Consider the following 16422-nt stretch of genomic DNA (forward strand, 5'->3'; position numbering starts at 1 on the left):
TCCTTGTGGGTGTGCACCCTCAAATAGCACCATCAGAAATATTAATGAGGAACCTGCTACATTTTGCTGTGTAAAACAGTCAGCTGAGTTCTGTATTCATGAACCAATCGTTGTAGGATGGTTTCAGCACCTAGCAGAGCCTTCTTTGGAGCCTGCCAGCATTGGATTGTGGCTGGATCGTGGCCTGAGTGGCTAGAGGCCAGTCCTTGCCATCCATCTGCTTCAGGCCTAAGTCATACTTCATAAATAATATCTTAGTTCCAGTTTGTTCCCCAAGAACAGCTCATCTGTCCTATTATACTATTAAGACTTTGTGTGTCATTTTGTTAATTTTTTTTAAAAAAATTCTTAGCCAAAGAGCTCTAGTTGATAAATTTGTTGTTTTTGTGTGCTTCCAAGTCATTTTTTTACTTTTGGTGATGTTATTGTTGTTGTTGTTATTATTATTATTATTATTATTATTATTATTATTAACCTTTATTTATAAAGCGCTGTAAATTTACACAGCGCTGTACATACAATCTTTTTAATTGGACGGTTCCCTGCCCTCAGGCTTACAATCTAAAAAGACACGACACAAAGGGAGTGGTAGTGGGGAAGGGGCCTCTCTAGTAGGATAATACATATAAAATACATAGCAATACAGGAAATGATTCAATAAAACAGGCAACAAAAGAACATCAAATAGCAAGTGACAATTATGCAATGCCTGGGAACGCTGCCCTGAACAGGATGGTCTTCAACTCCGTTTTGAAGCTGGTTAAAGAAGTGATGGCTCTTGCTCACGGGGGAAGAAGGTTCCAGGAGTGAGGGGCAGCAAGTGAAAAGGGGCAAATCCGAGATGGGGCAGAGGAAATCCTGGGCTGGGACAGCAGACCTTGACTACCAGAACGGAGGGCCCTAGTGGGAAGGTGAGGAGAAATAAGGTCTGATAAGTAAGGAGGGGCCAGCCCATGGAGGGCTTTAAACGTCGACAGCAGGAGCTTATACTGAATGCGGAAAGGGAGGGGGAGCCAGTGAAGGGATGCCAACACAGGAGAGATATGATCAGAGCAGTGGGCGGATGTGATAATGCGTGCAGCTGAATGCTAGACAGAAATTAAAGGACGGAGGTGAGAAAGAGGAAGCCCAGCCAGGAGGGCATTACAGTAATCAAGTCATGAGACCACTAGGGCATGGACCAGGATCTTGGCAGTAGAGGCAGAGAGATAAGGTCGGATTTTGGCAATAATGTACAAAAAGAATCTACAAGCCTTGGCTGTGGTCTGGATCTCAGGGATACACGACAGAGAAGAATGTTAAGGTGAGCCTATGATAGGATTTTCATGTCAAGTTACTTCAGAGGGGTTTTTTTTGTCATTGCCTTCCTCTGAGGCTGAGAGAATGTGACTTTCCCAAGGTCACCAACTGAATTTTTATGCTCAAGCGTGGAATCAAACTCTGATCTCCAGAATCATAGTCCAGTGCTCAAACCACTACACCACGCTGGCGCTCTCAGTTGATAAATACTATGTGTATAATAAGACTGTATTTTCAAAACTATCAGAGCATAATGAGCCATGTTTCTTGTATTTTATTTATTTGTAGCCATTTTAGAAAGATACTTTTAAAACATATATTTTAATATATGTTTTAAATTTGTAATTATTTTAGCTTTTTATTCATTTTAGCTTTTCTTTTTCTAGCTGGATGGATGGTGCTTTTTTAGACCTCAATGGGGAAAAGATGGAAACTGAGGTGGATGAATTTTTTCGAGATATTTATAAGACACTCAGGTTCTTTCAACAAAAGCTAAAGAAAGCTGAAATAGAAAGAAAAAAATCAATGCGCAGAGCAGTTGTAGAAGAGAGAGTGGAAGAAGAAAAGAAGGACAGTCCAACTATTTCAATGTGTTCTGCAGTTATGGAGCAGATAAAAGATTTCAAAGTAAGTAGATATTTATAAGGATCTAAATTTATAATAATGTAAATACCTGTAATAGAAAATTATTTACATTTTTATCTGTATGTGCAGCAGTGAATATATGAGAGTGTGTTCCACAAATATTCAGACAATAAGGTTTCATATGGACACTTTTTAATAGATTTTGTCTGATCTGAACTTAGAAATATTCTCAGCCACATTCATAGTACTAGATAACAAGACATCTTAGAAGTCTTTTAGACAATATCAAAGAATAGTATGTGCATGAATGAAGTATGATTATGTTAATTTCATTTTTGAAACATGCTAATTTTTTTTTCTAATTAGGAAAATATCCCATTAGTTAGTATCCTCTGTAACCCAGGAATAAGGACTCGTCATTGGAAACAGATGTCAGAAATTGTTGGTTATGATTTAACACCAGATTCTGGAACTACCTTAAGAAAAGTTTTAAAGCAGAACCTTACCCCATATTTGGAGCAATTTGAAACCATAAGTATGGGAGCAAGCAAGGTAAGAACAAACACTAACTGTTCTATATAGGCCCACAGAATCTGTATGACTCTAGTGAGACAATAATCCCTCCCTACTGTGCTTCAGGAATTTTCATTAGAAAAAGCAATGCACACTATGATGGAGGTCTGGGAGTCGATTTCCTTCCAAATAAGCTTATATCGTGAGACTGGAGTTAATATTCTGTGTGCAGTTGATGAAATTCAGACTATTCTTGATGACCAGATTGTAAAAACCCAGACTATGAAGGGATCACCTTTTATCAAGCCATTTGAAAAACAAATCACGGTATGTATAAACATTGTTTTGTAAATCGTTTTCTCTTTAATTTAGTGTATTCAAATGTACATATTTAATGAAAATTAAATCAGTGTTCCCAGTGGGACATACCTCTTGGTAAACATACATAGGATATTGCAGCCTTACAGTATTGTTGCTTTGCTGTTAGAATTTTATGTATGTTGAGATTCAGAAAGCAGCTTAATTATGATCTATCTCATAATTTGTCAGATAGCAATAAGACATTCAAATAGTTTTATATTTTAATTGATTCTGATAACTATTTAATTTAATTTACAGGAAACTCCCCAAGTAGGTGCATTTGAATATCCTAAAGCAGGGATGAGATGAGGAATGTATGGCTCCCAGGCAGTATGGTGCCCCTCCGATCCTCCCCAAAACCCTCCATTAAAAAAAACAAACTTAACACACACTAAATACCATCTAAAGTGTGGGTGGCAATTTTGCCCACTTTGGATCCCCTGGGTTGTTTTAGGCCCAGATGAGGTCTGTATTTAGCAAGTAAACCAGAACCTGGGTTCTGTTTTTTGTCCTTGCTGTAGCCAGTGCATCTGTTACCATGGCTGAAACAAATCCACTCTTGCTCCTCCTGTGGCTGCTCTAGACATCCAGCTGCTGGTGGACCTTCTTTCTGACAGAAGTTCAAAACAGACAGATCCCATGGTCTGAACCAGCTTCAGGAGTAGTAGCCATAAAATCCAGGTGGATTCATTGCCCCTTTGGTAATGGACCCACTGGCTGCCTTGCTTTCTTGTTAAATGAAAACCTTTCCTGGGCTTAAAGCAGCCCAGGCCCAACCCAAAAATGCAGAGAAACTTAATCGTACACTTACTAGGTGCAGAGATGCTTTAAGTCTAAACTTAAAAAAATCAACAGAGGCATAACAGCAGTGGGCATCTTTCAGGGTCTTGCAAGGGACCAATGTGGCTATTCAGCTCCTGGCAGTTGCCTAACCCATCCAAAAGGAAGCTACTAAATCTTCTGTTTTGTGCAATGTATTTATTTAAAATTTTATTCCTTCATTTCATTCCTTCATATTCCATCTAATCAATCCATAGATCTTCATAGCTTGCCATAACACCCAACATTTTAAATAACATTTGTCACAATTTTATGAAGTTTATATCACTGTGGCTAAAATATGATGTATCTGAAGTTGTTTGGCATATTCTGGGAAGCACTGATAATGGTTAATGACAGTACTAATATATTTTTAACCATGACAAAAGCTGACTTGTGAATGGAAGGAGCAATTGCCTGCTTTCAATTACAAGTAAAGAGAACTCTAGATGAGGAGCACTTACACTAAAATGGCACAGACATGGAGTGAATAGAGTGATTTCTAGTTCTGTGTTTGCTGGAATTTGTTTTTTGCCTTTAATCTGCATAAATACAAATGTCTTTTTCTAAGAGCTTTATTGTATATTTTAAGGAATGGGAAGAACGCTTGGTTAGAATTCAGGAGACTATTGATGAGTGGTTGAAAGTCCAAGCTCAGTGGCTCTACTTGGAACCAATCTTTTCTTCTGAAGACATTATGCAACAGATGCCAGAGGAGGGACGTCAATTCCAGACTGTTGATAGATACTGGAAAGACATTATGAGATACTGTGCCAAAGACCCCAAGGTAAAATAGTAATTATTAGTTTGCAGCTATTCAGCAGATGAGGCAACATACCACATGTGCCTGAAATGGTTCATGGAGACTTTAAAGTTTCCTCTTTTTCTACAGCAGTTCCCCCATCAAAGCCAATCCTGAAAGATATAAGAGAGACATCTGCCACAGCATTATCATTCTTTGTATCCTAGTCATATTTAAAAATTCAGAAAATGTATAGTCACCCCTTTGTTTTTGCAGGGGATCTGTTCCACACACACACACACATCCCAAAAATGGAAATCCGCCTATATTCAAGCCCCAGTGGCTTGAATGGCAGCATGCTTCCGCAGGCACCCATGGGAGCATGCCTCATCCCCCCCCCTCTATTTGCCACCCATGAACAGGCAAGGGACACAGACTTCATGATGGAGGAGTGACTTTACTCTGAAGTTAGTTTAAAATATTAGACAAATACCATGTCCAACAAGCATGGTGATGGTATTTTTTGTTGATGATGTGCAGCTGCTTTACCAGGTGCAGCCCCGGGAAGGGCAAAAGAAAAAACAAAGAGAGGGAGGATGGAGTGGTGGGGTGAGGAAAGGGGAAAAAAGAGAAACAGTGGCATTGTTTAGGAAGGAATGGGTGAAATGGGGAAGAAGAGATGGGAAGATGCTCTCTTTTCAGCCCTCTTCCCCCCCCTCCCCAAGCACCGCAACTGTATAAACAGTGTATTTGAATGTCTGAAGGGACACCTCTGTTGGTGTACTTACTGAGCCTTAACTGTTTCTTACTGTAGGTTTTCTTACTGTTTTGTAGGTTCTTGCTGCCACTTCATTGACAGGCTTGTTGGAAAAGCTTCAGAACTGTAATGAACTTTTGGACAAAATAATGAAAGGTCTGAATGCCTATCTTGAAAAGAAGCGACTGTTCTTTCCCCGGTATGCTTTGTGTTGCTCTTGATTAAACTAGAATAAGGAAAGTTTATGCCACCTTGATATGTTGGGTACAAGTGGAAAAACAAAACCATACTAACTTAGTGCATTTACCTTTTCTAAAAAAATGTATTTCAGATTTTTCTTCTTGTCTAATGATGAAATGTTAGAGATCCTTTCAGAGACTAAAGACCCTCTTAGAGTCCAGCCTCACTTGAAAAAGTGTTTTGAGGGCATTGCTAAGCTGGAATTTCTTTCTAACCTGGACATTAAGTCAATGTACAGTACAGAGGGGGAACGTGTGGAACTTATTTCTACGATTTCAACTTCTGAAGCTCGAGGGGCTGTAGAGAAGTGGCTAATACAAGTAGAAGACATAATGCTGAAGAGTATACATGATGTCATTACAAGATCAAGACTGGTATGTTTTCATTAAATGGATATGTATCTTGCTGAAATGCTCCAAGTTTCTTGCAGCAAGAATAAGGAAACTGATGAAAGCTGACTGGCAAAGCTTCCTCAGTAACAGGGAGAGGGTAAAGGAGAAGCTCTCTCCTTTGACAGGTGACATCCACTGTTTAGTTGTGTCTTGGCTTTAACCAGCAGGCAAAGGAGAACTCATGGCATAAATTGAGAGGCACTTCATATCCTCTGAAAGTTCCTTCCAGGTTTTGTGTAATCTTTCCAGAGATGTCAGGCGTGCCTGTAATACAGCTGGAGTCAGAGGAACCTGTAGGTTCTTTGGACTCCATGATATAGTCTCTACCAAAGGATACACCAGCATAAATAAACTGTGGTTAATTCTAACTGAGGTTAGTGGAAATAAAACCAGCTTCAAATTGAATGAAGCTGACTTGTTTTCAGTGGCCACTGTTAGGATTAACCAAGATTTAGGGATGATGAACACACAAAGCCAGGATTAATTTAAAACATAAATGATAGTTTTTCATTTCTATTTTGTGGCTACACAACAGAAGGAACAAATGAGTTGCTGAGCTTGAGCCTCCTTTAGACTTGTTCTTGTAACTATTGTTTAATGTTATGAAGAACTGTCCCTGTCATTAGGCAGAGTGAGATAGCTGCCTCAGGAGGCAATTGCTTTGGGATTGAGAATGATGACATGGTGTTGTATGAAAAATTGTGTGTGTGTCATATGTCTTACTGTGTGCCCCTAAGCTACCCTGCTTCTCTTAGATATGGTGGAACAGATATGTCTTATCACCAGTGTTGAAATAGATTTGAAATATAATTTATCTGCTACTCTGGTTGTTTTTTTCTATGTGGAGTAGATAGGATGCCATTTTTGTCCTTTGCCTGAGACAGCAAAGTGCCTTTGGCTGACCGTAGACTTACATCTAAACTCAGCCAGAATGCCTTTGATTAGCAAGGGCATAGGGCCTAGGATAAACAGTAGAGAGAACCATTGCCATTAGCCACTGTTTGTGAGCTTCTGAAATGACTCTAGATGGCCAATATTGGATACATAACTTTGGGTAGGTTGAATCCTTGCAACAGGACTCTGTTTGGGATATTTCAAGAACATAAACTGTATCCTGATTTATGACCAAATAGAGAAACTGTTAGAATTTAATCATACAAGCATAGACGTCTCCTGGAATTCTGAAAGTTAAGAGTTATATCCAATTAGCTCCTCCCACTGACAGAAAAATTTCCGCCTGCTAAATGGGGAAGGATGTTTTCCTCCTGCAAAGCTACTTGTTATTACCCATTTTCCAATTCAACTCCAATCCTCTCCATACACACTCAAAATCTCTGGATGTTTGGCTAGACTAGCCGCTGGAGGATTGTCTGGAACAGCTTTGAAAGGGGCAAAGGGGAAGGAGAGAATGTTCCATTGCTTAAGGCAGATGTCTGCTCATATGACATTTTATACCACCCTTTTATCACAAAGCAATATACGTTCTATAAATTATTCTGCAGTGTCATCAGGTGTTAGTAATTATATTCACAGGCAATGTCATTAATTTTCTTAGGCATATCCAGATAGACAAAGAAAAGATTGGGTGAGAGAATGGCCTGGTCAAGTAGTTCTCTGTGTCTCACAAATGTTCTGGACAAGTGAAGTACATGAAGCCATAGTCAGTGGCTCAGAGGTATTATGCCACATTGTTTTCATATTTTCTTTTAATGTTGCATATTCTATTTTGCTTACATTAAGTTATTAGATGTTTTTAGAATGTTTATGTTGTTAAAACTCATTCCTTGAATTAAGAATGTATGATATGTTGGAAGCAAGGTCAAATCTTAATGTGTGCATGAATTTCATCTACTGATTATGATCTGGAAACAAAAGATACAAGAGAGATGTTTGTAATCATGTTGTGCTTTTGTGCTTATGTGTGTGTGTGTAATTCTTGCAATACATAATGCTTGACAAATTAACAAAATGAAGTTGGTGAGTAGATCAAACACAATGAAGCTGATGAACAAATGAACTGCAGGATCATAAAACAGGGACTGCATCTGCACTGCAGAAATAATGTAGTTTGACGCCACTTTAACTACCATGGCTTCATCCTATGGAATCCTAGGATTTGTAGTTTTCTGTGGTGCCAGAGCTCTTTGACAAAGAAGGCTAAATATTTCACAAAACTAAAAATCACAGAATCCCATAGCATTGAGCCATGGCAGTTAAAATAGTATCAAACTTGTTGCAGCCTCAAAAATCGAGGCTTGTGGCAACCTCCCGGAAGGCTTTTTCTGCTGTCGCCCCCAGGCTCTGGAACGACCTGCCAGACGAGATCCGTCAATTAACATCTTTCAACAGCTTCAAAAAGGCAGTCAAGATGGATCTCTTCAGGCAGGCCTTCCCAGACTAAAATATCCCGGCCTCAGGATCTTAGGATCTCCCCCCTCCTCAGTAATGTCTCCAAAGCCCCCTTTTCTTTTCTTTAGAACTGGTTGCAGTGGTTTATCGGTTGGTATTATTTTGTTTAATTTATTGTTGTTTTAACTAGTTATTGTGGTTTTAAATTTAGATATGCAGTTTAATAACTTTTTAAGGGGGAGGGAAATATATTGTTTTTATGCTGTATGTTATTTTAATGTTGTAAACCGCCCGGATTGGTTCACCACAGGGCGGTATATAAATAAAATTTATTATTATTATTATTATTAAACTGCATTATTATTACAGTACAGATATAGTCAGATAGGCTACTAATAATTCTCTGGCAAGATGTGTTTAATAGCACAATAAATATTTTCAGAATCTGTTTTCATTTTGCAGGGCTTACAGAATTATTACAATACCCTTCAGCACCAGTTAAATGATATTGTAGAGCTGGTAAGAGGGAAATTGTCTAAACAAACAAGAACTACACTGGGTGCACTAGTCACTATTGATGTGCATGCCCGGGATGTTGTCATGGAAATGATTGAAAGTGGTATGTAATTAGTCATTTTTCTTCACTGTCATAAAATAAATAAGAATGGAGATATATTGAATTAGATATTTAATAAGAATGAGATATTGTATATTGCTCATTGTGTGTTATGTACTATCCTCTTATTTGATTTCAGAAATGACTACTTTTAAAACTTATTCTCTCATTGTTAAAATAATATTTTTGTTCTTTGCAGTGGTCTAGTGGTTTGAGAGTTGGGAGATTATCAGATGGGGGAAAAGGCATACTCCCAGCAAAGTTGCACTGAAGATTTTCAGACATGTTGCACTTATCCAGGACTTAACCCATGAAGATCCAGGAATGCTCCAGCAACAAACCATTCATGGGGATGTCCCGAGAATGGTTGTTGCTAGAGCATTCCTGGATCTTCATGGGTTAAGTCCTGAATAAGCATGATGTTGTCTGCAAATCGTCAGCACAATGGGGCAACTTTGCTGGGAGTATGCCTTTTTCTTCCCCGATTTTCCCGTCTGATAATCTCCTTGGAAAATAACTCTGGAAACTAGGGTTCAAATCCCCATTCAGCCATGGAAACCCACTCAGAGGAAGACAATGGCAAACCCGCTCTGAACAAATAATTGCCAAGAAAACCCTGTGATAGGTTTGCTTTAGGATTGCCATAAGTCAGAAATGACTTGAAGGCGCACACAAAAACAACACATGTATTCATGACTATAAGGTAAAGGAAAACTGGAGTAGGAAAATATATTTTTTAAAAATTAAATATCCCCTTCCTATTTCCCTGTTTCTTGATTCTCTGTTTATGTTGAGGACAGTAACCTAAGACATTTTCCATGTTTATATTATTACTAGGTGTGTTGCGTGAAACAGATTTTCAGTGGCTTGCTCAGTTGCGGTATTATTGGGAGCATGAGAATGTCAGAGTGCGCATCATCAATTGCAATGTAAAATATGCTTATGAGTATCTTGGCAACTCTCCTCGACTTGTCATAACACCTCTTACAGACAGATGCTACCGTACTCTGGTATGCTTTTTAAAACTGAGCTTTCAATAAGAATGATAAGGAATTCAGATAACTACAAGAAAGGCATATTTGCCTCTTGCATTTCTGATAGTAACTTTGAGATATTTTCATTTTACTGAGGTTTAATTTTTGCATTAAACACAGTCCCCAATAACAGGTCTATTAATTTATGTGGGATTTAAGCATGACTAATTATTTCTTGATTGAGGGCACAGTCTTCAGAGGCATGTAAATCCAAATTTCAAGATTGGTTTTGATTAATCACAGATAGGATGTTGAAAAAGAGCAAATATAGATGCTTTTGTTCTAGACTGGGGATCACTTACCAGTGAAATGGGATGGTCATTTTCCAATTTATTACTGATTCAACAGAAAATGATACCTGTGCTGTCTTGTAGGCTATTCATCAGGATTATGAAAATAAAAATAGAATATGAGGGGGTTTGGTATATGAACAAAGAAAAGAAATAGAAAAGTGGATTTTGAAACAAACATACCGTATATACTCGTGTATAAGTCGACCTCATGTATAAGTTGAGGGCAGTTTTTTGGGCCAAAATCATGGATTTTGATATGACCCATGGATAAGTCGAGGGTCAAACACTGGGGCATGTTACAAAAGATCTAAAGGGGGAAACAAAGCACCACTTCCCTCCCTACATCTCCTCTCTGGACCTCTCCGAAAGGTCACAGTCTTGGCATGGAAAATGGGGAAACAAACCTTGGCACACACATACATACTCTCTCTCTCTCTCCCCCTCCCTTTACCACCAGGATTTCCAAGGCTCATAGCTTGCAAAATGGGGTAGAACCCCCCTCTCTTCCCTTACCACTAGCATTTCCAAGGCTCATGGCTTGCAGAATGGGGTAGAAACCTCTATCTCTCTTTCCCTCTTCCCTTACCACCAGCATTTCCAAGGTTCATGACTTGCAAAACGGGGTACAAGCCCGGGCATACTCTCTCTCTTTATCTCTCCCTTGTCTCAGCAGCTGTTTGTTAGCTCTGGCTAAGAAGAAAGGCTGAGGGATAACAGAGAGAGAGAGAGAGAGAGGAAAGCGAGCGGGAACTCAAACAGGAATCTGTTTAAAGATCCCTGGCTATGAAGGAAGGCTGGGCACTTCTTTTAGGAACTCTATAAGCAGTATTAACTTATTGCCCCATATATAAGTTGACCCATAATGGGGCATAAATTTCTCAACTTATAGTCGAGTATATATGGTAATTACTTTTATTTGCTTTGAAAAAATTGCTTTGTGTAGTGATAATTTTTTTGGCTGCTGGAAGCATGCCAATGGATAATTTTGGTTTTTTGCTTTCCAAAAATTGCTTTGTGCAATGGTAATTTTTCTGATTGTTCGAAGCATCGCAATGGAAAGATGGTTGAATCAGAGTGAACAGCCTTGGAGAATCTGGAAAACAATTTTCTATACCCAAGATTTGCCAGTCTATGCCTGACCACAAAATGTCAACAGTTACAGTACTTCTGGTTTCTACAATTCTGCTTCTGATTTTATTTTGTTTGTGAGACCTTCCACAGCACCTTAACCAAACAACAGTGCTACTGAAAGCCTAAAGGAACAGAAAAAGATCACTTTTCTCATGCACAAAAATATTTTTGGCCAAGGGGGAGATGGGGAGATCAACAAAGCAAGGATCTAAAAACTGGCTTGGGAGGCTGCACTGAGTCTGCAGGCCATGCTGTGCCAAGCCCTGGGATAAATGCATCTCATGGTAGGACATGTATATACCAGTAGATTAAAGAGAAAGAGAAGGGGGCGGGGAGACAAGAAGTATGAGAATAAGAAAAGAAGGATTTGATGAAAGGTGAGAATGTGCAAGAAAACGAGAGCAATTCATACTTTCTCCTGTATTTTCACTCTACCAGTTACAACTTGATGTAATTTTGATAGTATCCAAACAAGTGATAGTTTAAACTTTTGTAATATTTTTCTTAACTATTTTTATTTTTAGATTGGAGCATTTTATTTAAACCTTGGGGGTGCTCCAGAGGGCCCAGCTGGGACAGGTAAAACAGAGACGACCAAGGATTTGGCTAAAGCTCTTGCTGTCCAATGTGTTGTCTTCAACTGTTCTGATGGCCTTGATTACCTAGCTATGGGAAAGGTAAACTGAAGCTAATTCTAATAGTGTTGTTTACTATTTAGAAAGGTTTCATTGTTTTTCATATTTTTAAAGATTCCCAGTTTTAACAAGAGAGAATAGTGGTACACAAAATTTTGTTAACTTCACATACCATATTGTTAATTTCACATACCGTAATTTCATTGATCTGTTCAGATTATTTCTATAGTGTTATGCACTTAGATATTTAGGCTATGGTCCTCATGTACAATGGCTTTGCCGTCTAAGGCCTCAAACAGATGGGCCAAAAGAGCCTCTATCGGTCTGTGTTGGGAGTGTGGCGTTTAAATGATGCATGCCCCAAATGTGGCTGGAAGCTGTGCCAAACCCGGCCCCAATCCAGAAGGGCTGGGCCAAAAAGGAGTGGAAAAAACCCACTCCTTTTCAAGAGCCTGGTCTAGGACCACAGTAGCAGCCCAGATCAGGGCCGGGCATGTGGGGCCACCATAGTCCTGCAGCAGTTGGGGCAGGAGCTGCCCATGGTCGCTCCTTTTACACTCTCCGATTGAGTTCTGAGTAAGCACATATGGGATCATGCTGTGTGGGTAATACACTGTGCTATTCAAAGCTCTGTAAATCTTACCTGAGTGGTAGACAAATTAGATCTACCACTAATGTGTTCACAGTGTTTTTTCAGGGCTTTAAAAATGCAGTTCACATTGTGCTATGGAAAAACTAACCCCCAGAAGCATAACTAATGGTGCTTTCATAAGTACACTTGATTCTTGTGGCTATCTGTTAAATAGCTCCCAGGATGTGTAACATGCTTCTGTATGATCAAAGCAGTGTTTGAACCAGTTTTAAAATGCTGGTATGCAATTGACTTTTTTGTGTGTAAGAGTTTGTGTTTGCATATTCATGAAATCCTTAAGAGCTATCTGGTTTTATGCTTAAGGGCTTCTTGAATATGTAGATAAATAGAAGCTAGACCAAATCTGAACTGCATAATTTTCTATGAGCCCTGAATAAATTGCTGCCATTTAGAAGCTAGGACATAGGAAAAAGTAGAGAACTGACTTGTCCTCTGTAAATTTCACCACACATTTCAGATATTTGTGCACCTGGTAAGCTACCAATGTTGAATCAGGACTACTGGCATAGAAAGGGGAAATATGTTTGTTGCTCTGCATAATTATTCAATTCTTTTAATTTCACGTGTTGCTTTTAAAAGACTAAACAATAGGTTTTACAAAGTTTTTCCAATTATATCTCATCTCCTAATACAGACATTTTCTTTACCTTAATGCAGCTAGGTTAATTTATGGTTCTCTTAATGTAGTGGGTGATATGCTTTCTTTTAAATCCTTGAAAGATCATAGAGTTCTCTAGTAAATGGTTCACCATTTGGATCTTAGTTTTTCAAAGGTTTGGCTTCTTCTGGAGCTTGGGCCTGCTTTGATGAATTCAATCGCATTGAACTGGAAGTGCTATCTGTGGTGGCTCAACAGATCCTTTGCATACAGAGAGCTATACAGATGAGGCTGGAAATATTTAATTTTGAAGGCACAGAACTGAAACTTAATCCCAACTGTTTTGTTGCGATTACCATGAATCCAGGTTATGCAGGTCGCTCTGAATTGCCAGACAATCTCAAGGTAAAACAGCAAAATAAATAATCATATAAGATAACTGTTTGTAAAAGGTGCATAAATATGAATTGACTCAAGGGCAGTTAACAACGATAAATATGTTTCATTGAAAATGAAATTATCCTGTATAAATTAACAAAACAAACTAGTAGCAGTGAGAATAGATCGAATTTTCTGAGAATGGTAGAGATTATAGTCTCGGAAGGGCTTTCCTACCCTGTCTGTCTTTCTAGGGCAAAACTCTGAGAGAAACCTCAGTTTTCAGGGTCTTCAGACCCATTCCAACTGGGCTATAAATCGAATCAAGAATTAGATTATAGGGACATTGTTCCCATTTGAATCTGCGTTCGAACCAACTTTGATCGATTTCCCTAGCTACAACCCGAATCAGCGGTGGATAACCCAGGTTATCCTGACACCACTTTTCCAGAGGTTTTTTTTTGCAGCTGCCATGTTGTATATGCAACAAATTAATGGGAACGACAAGGGTGTCCGAATTGAGGGAGGAGCAATGTTCAAGGGGCTGTCCCAGGGATGTCACCAGCTTTGTTCTTTCCTGACATTCCCAGTGCCATTTTTCCTTTTTCGTGTAGCCTTTTCCCGGTGGTGTGTAAAACTTAAAAAAAAAAAAAAAAGAAGAAAGTTAAACTGGGTTTTTTGGAGAGGGAGGGGGAAAGTAAGGAAAGAAGAGAAGGGAAATGGAGAAAGCGAGGCTGGCGAAAACTTTTTGTGAGCGGAAAGGAAAAAGAGACAGAGGGGGGAAAAAACCCTGAATGTGACTCCTGCATCCAGTCTTGTTTGCTTTTTTGAGACAGAAAAGGGGTGGCTGGCTGCTGCATATTGAGGTGGTTTGAAGAAGAAGGGTCCCCCTGCTCAGGAGAAGACCTATGGAGGCCAGGAGCCTCTTCACTCAGGCTCTCCTCAGCTTTGTAGGGGCTTACTGGGAAGGAAATGCCTTCCCCCAAATCCTCCTGAGACAGGAATGCTGGACCTGAAGCTCTTGCTCGCGAGGAGCCCCATTGGGTTGCAAGTGGGCACCTCTTTCCTCTTTCCGCCTTGGAAAACCCCGGGGCTCCCAATTGTAATAAAAGGGCCTTAGGCTGCCTAAGCACCCCCCCAAAAAATTAAAGGGAGTAACGCTAAGAAATACAACTCCCTCTCTCTTTATGTACCTATCCAACCCCCCAACTTTTTTTCTCTTCAAATTCCCCACAGAGCCATCCTTCTCTCCCTCTCTTTGCAAATAATAATAATAACAACAAATATTCAAGTGTGTACAACTTTTTTAAAAAAAAGAACGCTAAACTGGGTTTTTTGGAGAGGGAGAAAAGAAAGAGGAGAAGGGATATGGAGGAAGGGAGGTTGGAGAAAACTTTTTGTGAGCAGAAAGGAAAAAGAGAGAAAGGGAAAAAACCCAAAACCCTGAATGTGGCTCCTGCATCCAGCCTTGTTTCCTTTTTTGAGACAGAAAAGGGGTGGCTGGCTGCTGCATATTGGAGTGGTTTGAAGAAGAAGAAGGGGGAGATAAGGAGAAGTAGGGGGGATTAGACGTCACTGTGACATCTAATCGCCTAAGCACTTGATTGATAGCTTAAAAAAAACGGTTCCAGACAGGCAATGGGAACGGGGAACAAAAAAACCCGCGTCAAAATACAACGGAGAAATATCAATGGGAACGAGAACATGGGTCAAGAAAAACCGAGTCCGTTTGCTCCCTTTTATAATGGGAATGATGGACTTGATTCAAATACGACTCGGAAACTTGATCCGATCCAGACTCGCAGCGATATATGTCGCTTTATATGCCCAGTGGGAATGGGGCCCACATGTGTCAAAAGGCGTGTTCCTCCTGGCCTCCCATCATCCTGTTTGGATGACACAGGCCGTTAGCTCCAGGCTGGGATTGGGCCCAGATCCAGCAAACTGGATGCAGTGGATCTGGCCCACATCTGGTGCAAATGAGTCTCAATATGATTGCTCTTTACTTACGTTTGTAGACCTGTGTCCATTACAGAGAAACAGAAACTTTTTGTAGCACATGTTGACTTTTGTAAAAATCTTGCCATATCCTCCAGAAGCTTGTAAAAGTGGGTTATGCGAACAGCTCTTGCTTAATATTAAAGGGCTTATTTAGCTGAACCTGAGAGGTTCTGTTCTCATTCTTCTAGAATAGTACCAAATTCCACTTCTTTCCTTAGAGATATACCTCTCTCTCAGCTTTGCTGAGCTGCTACTAGGTCTCAGCCTTTTGACTTTATCTGCCACTATAGACTAGATGCTTGAGCAAAGGTTGGTCCTTCTTTGGTTGAGCTGTTTTGTATCTTTGGCCCGGTACAGCCTGGTTTTAGGGCTCAGGAGAGTGGAGCGTCCGCTTGGTTCCGAGCCCTTCTGTGCCATTTGGGCGCCATCATGGCTCACCCACACCATGATGACGTATGCATGGGTTCTTTTTATGCCTCGTGGAGGCCATGCCATGTGGCTGATGTGGTCTCCAGGTGGGGCAAAAACGGCAGCTGTAGGCCACCCTTTTGGGGTGGTCTGTTCAGCCCTTTTGTTAGCCTTACATAGATCTCACTTGCCTGGCAAGCTGATCATTTGCCTAATTGTGTGATTCACAGAGATCTAGAAGGAGGAGGAGGAGGTGGTGCTTACTTGTAACTGTGGTTTTTTGAGTGGTCACCTATGAATTCACACAACCCTCCCTCCTCCCCTCTTCTCATGTCTGTTGTTTTGTGGTGGACATCACAAAAGGTGTGATGATACATGCTGGGGGGGAGGGTTTCTGTCAGAGATTGTTCAACTATAGAAGCTTCTGGAGAGAGCTACTGAATAAGCACCAAGACCCAAATGTGTGAATTCACAGGTAACTACTTGAGGAACCACAGTAACAGCTAGGCAACCTGCTCATTTCTTAAAATTTTACTTTGCATTTGAATGCACTTTTTCTTCAGCAATAAAGTATTTGCTGACTAGCAAACATCACAGATACACCTATCTCTGGCTGTTAT

At 39.9% G+C, this 16422-nt stretch overlaps 1 protein-coding gene across 1 annotated transcript in view; it reads left to right on the forward strand.

Annotated features, from left to right (window-relative positions):
- The window catches only part of DNAH12 (dynein axonemal heavy chain 12), a 149404-nt gene that overhangs the window by 32623 nt on the left and 100359 nt on the right, over positions 1–16422 (forward strand). Inside the window, exons 17-27 of the mRNA XM_089522232.1 lie at positions 1686–1926; positions 2251–2436; positions 2524–2724; positions 4169–4363; positions 5153–5274; positions 5407–5689; positions 7263–7382; positions 8519–8675; positions 9510–9682; positions 11655–11807; positions 13181–13420. Of these exons, the coding sequence (XP_089378358.1) occupies positions 1686–1926; positions 2251–2436; positions 2524–2724; positions 4169–4363; positions 5153–5274; positions 5407–5689; positions 7263–7382; positions 8519–8675; positions 9510–9682; positions 11655–11807; positions 13181–13420 (2071 nt within the window). The remainder of the gene's footprint in view (positions 1–1685; positions 1927–2250; positions 2437–2523; positions 2725–4168; positions 4364–5152; positions 5275–5406; positions 5690–7262; positions 7383–8518; positions 8676–9509; positions 9683–11654; positions 11808–13180; positions 13421–16422) is intronic.

Source organism: Sceloporus occidentalis, unplaced genomic scaffold (assembly GCF_023333645.1).
Source record: "Sceloporus occidentalis isolate IW3139 unplaced genomic scaffold, rSceOcc1.0.p SCAF_1, whole genome shotgun sequence".
NCBI lineage: Eukaryota > Metazoa > Chordata > Lepidosauria > Squamata > Phrynosomatidae > Sceloporus > Sceloporus occidentalis.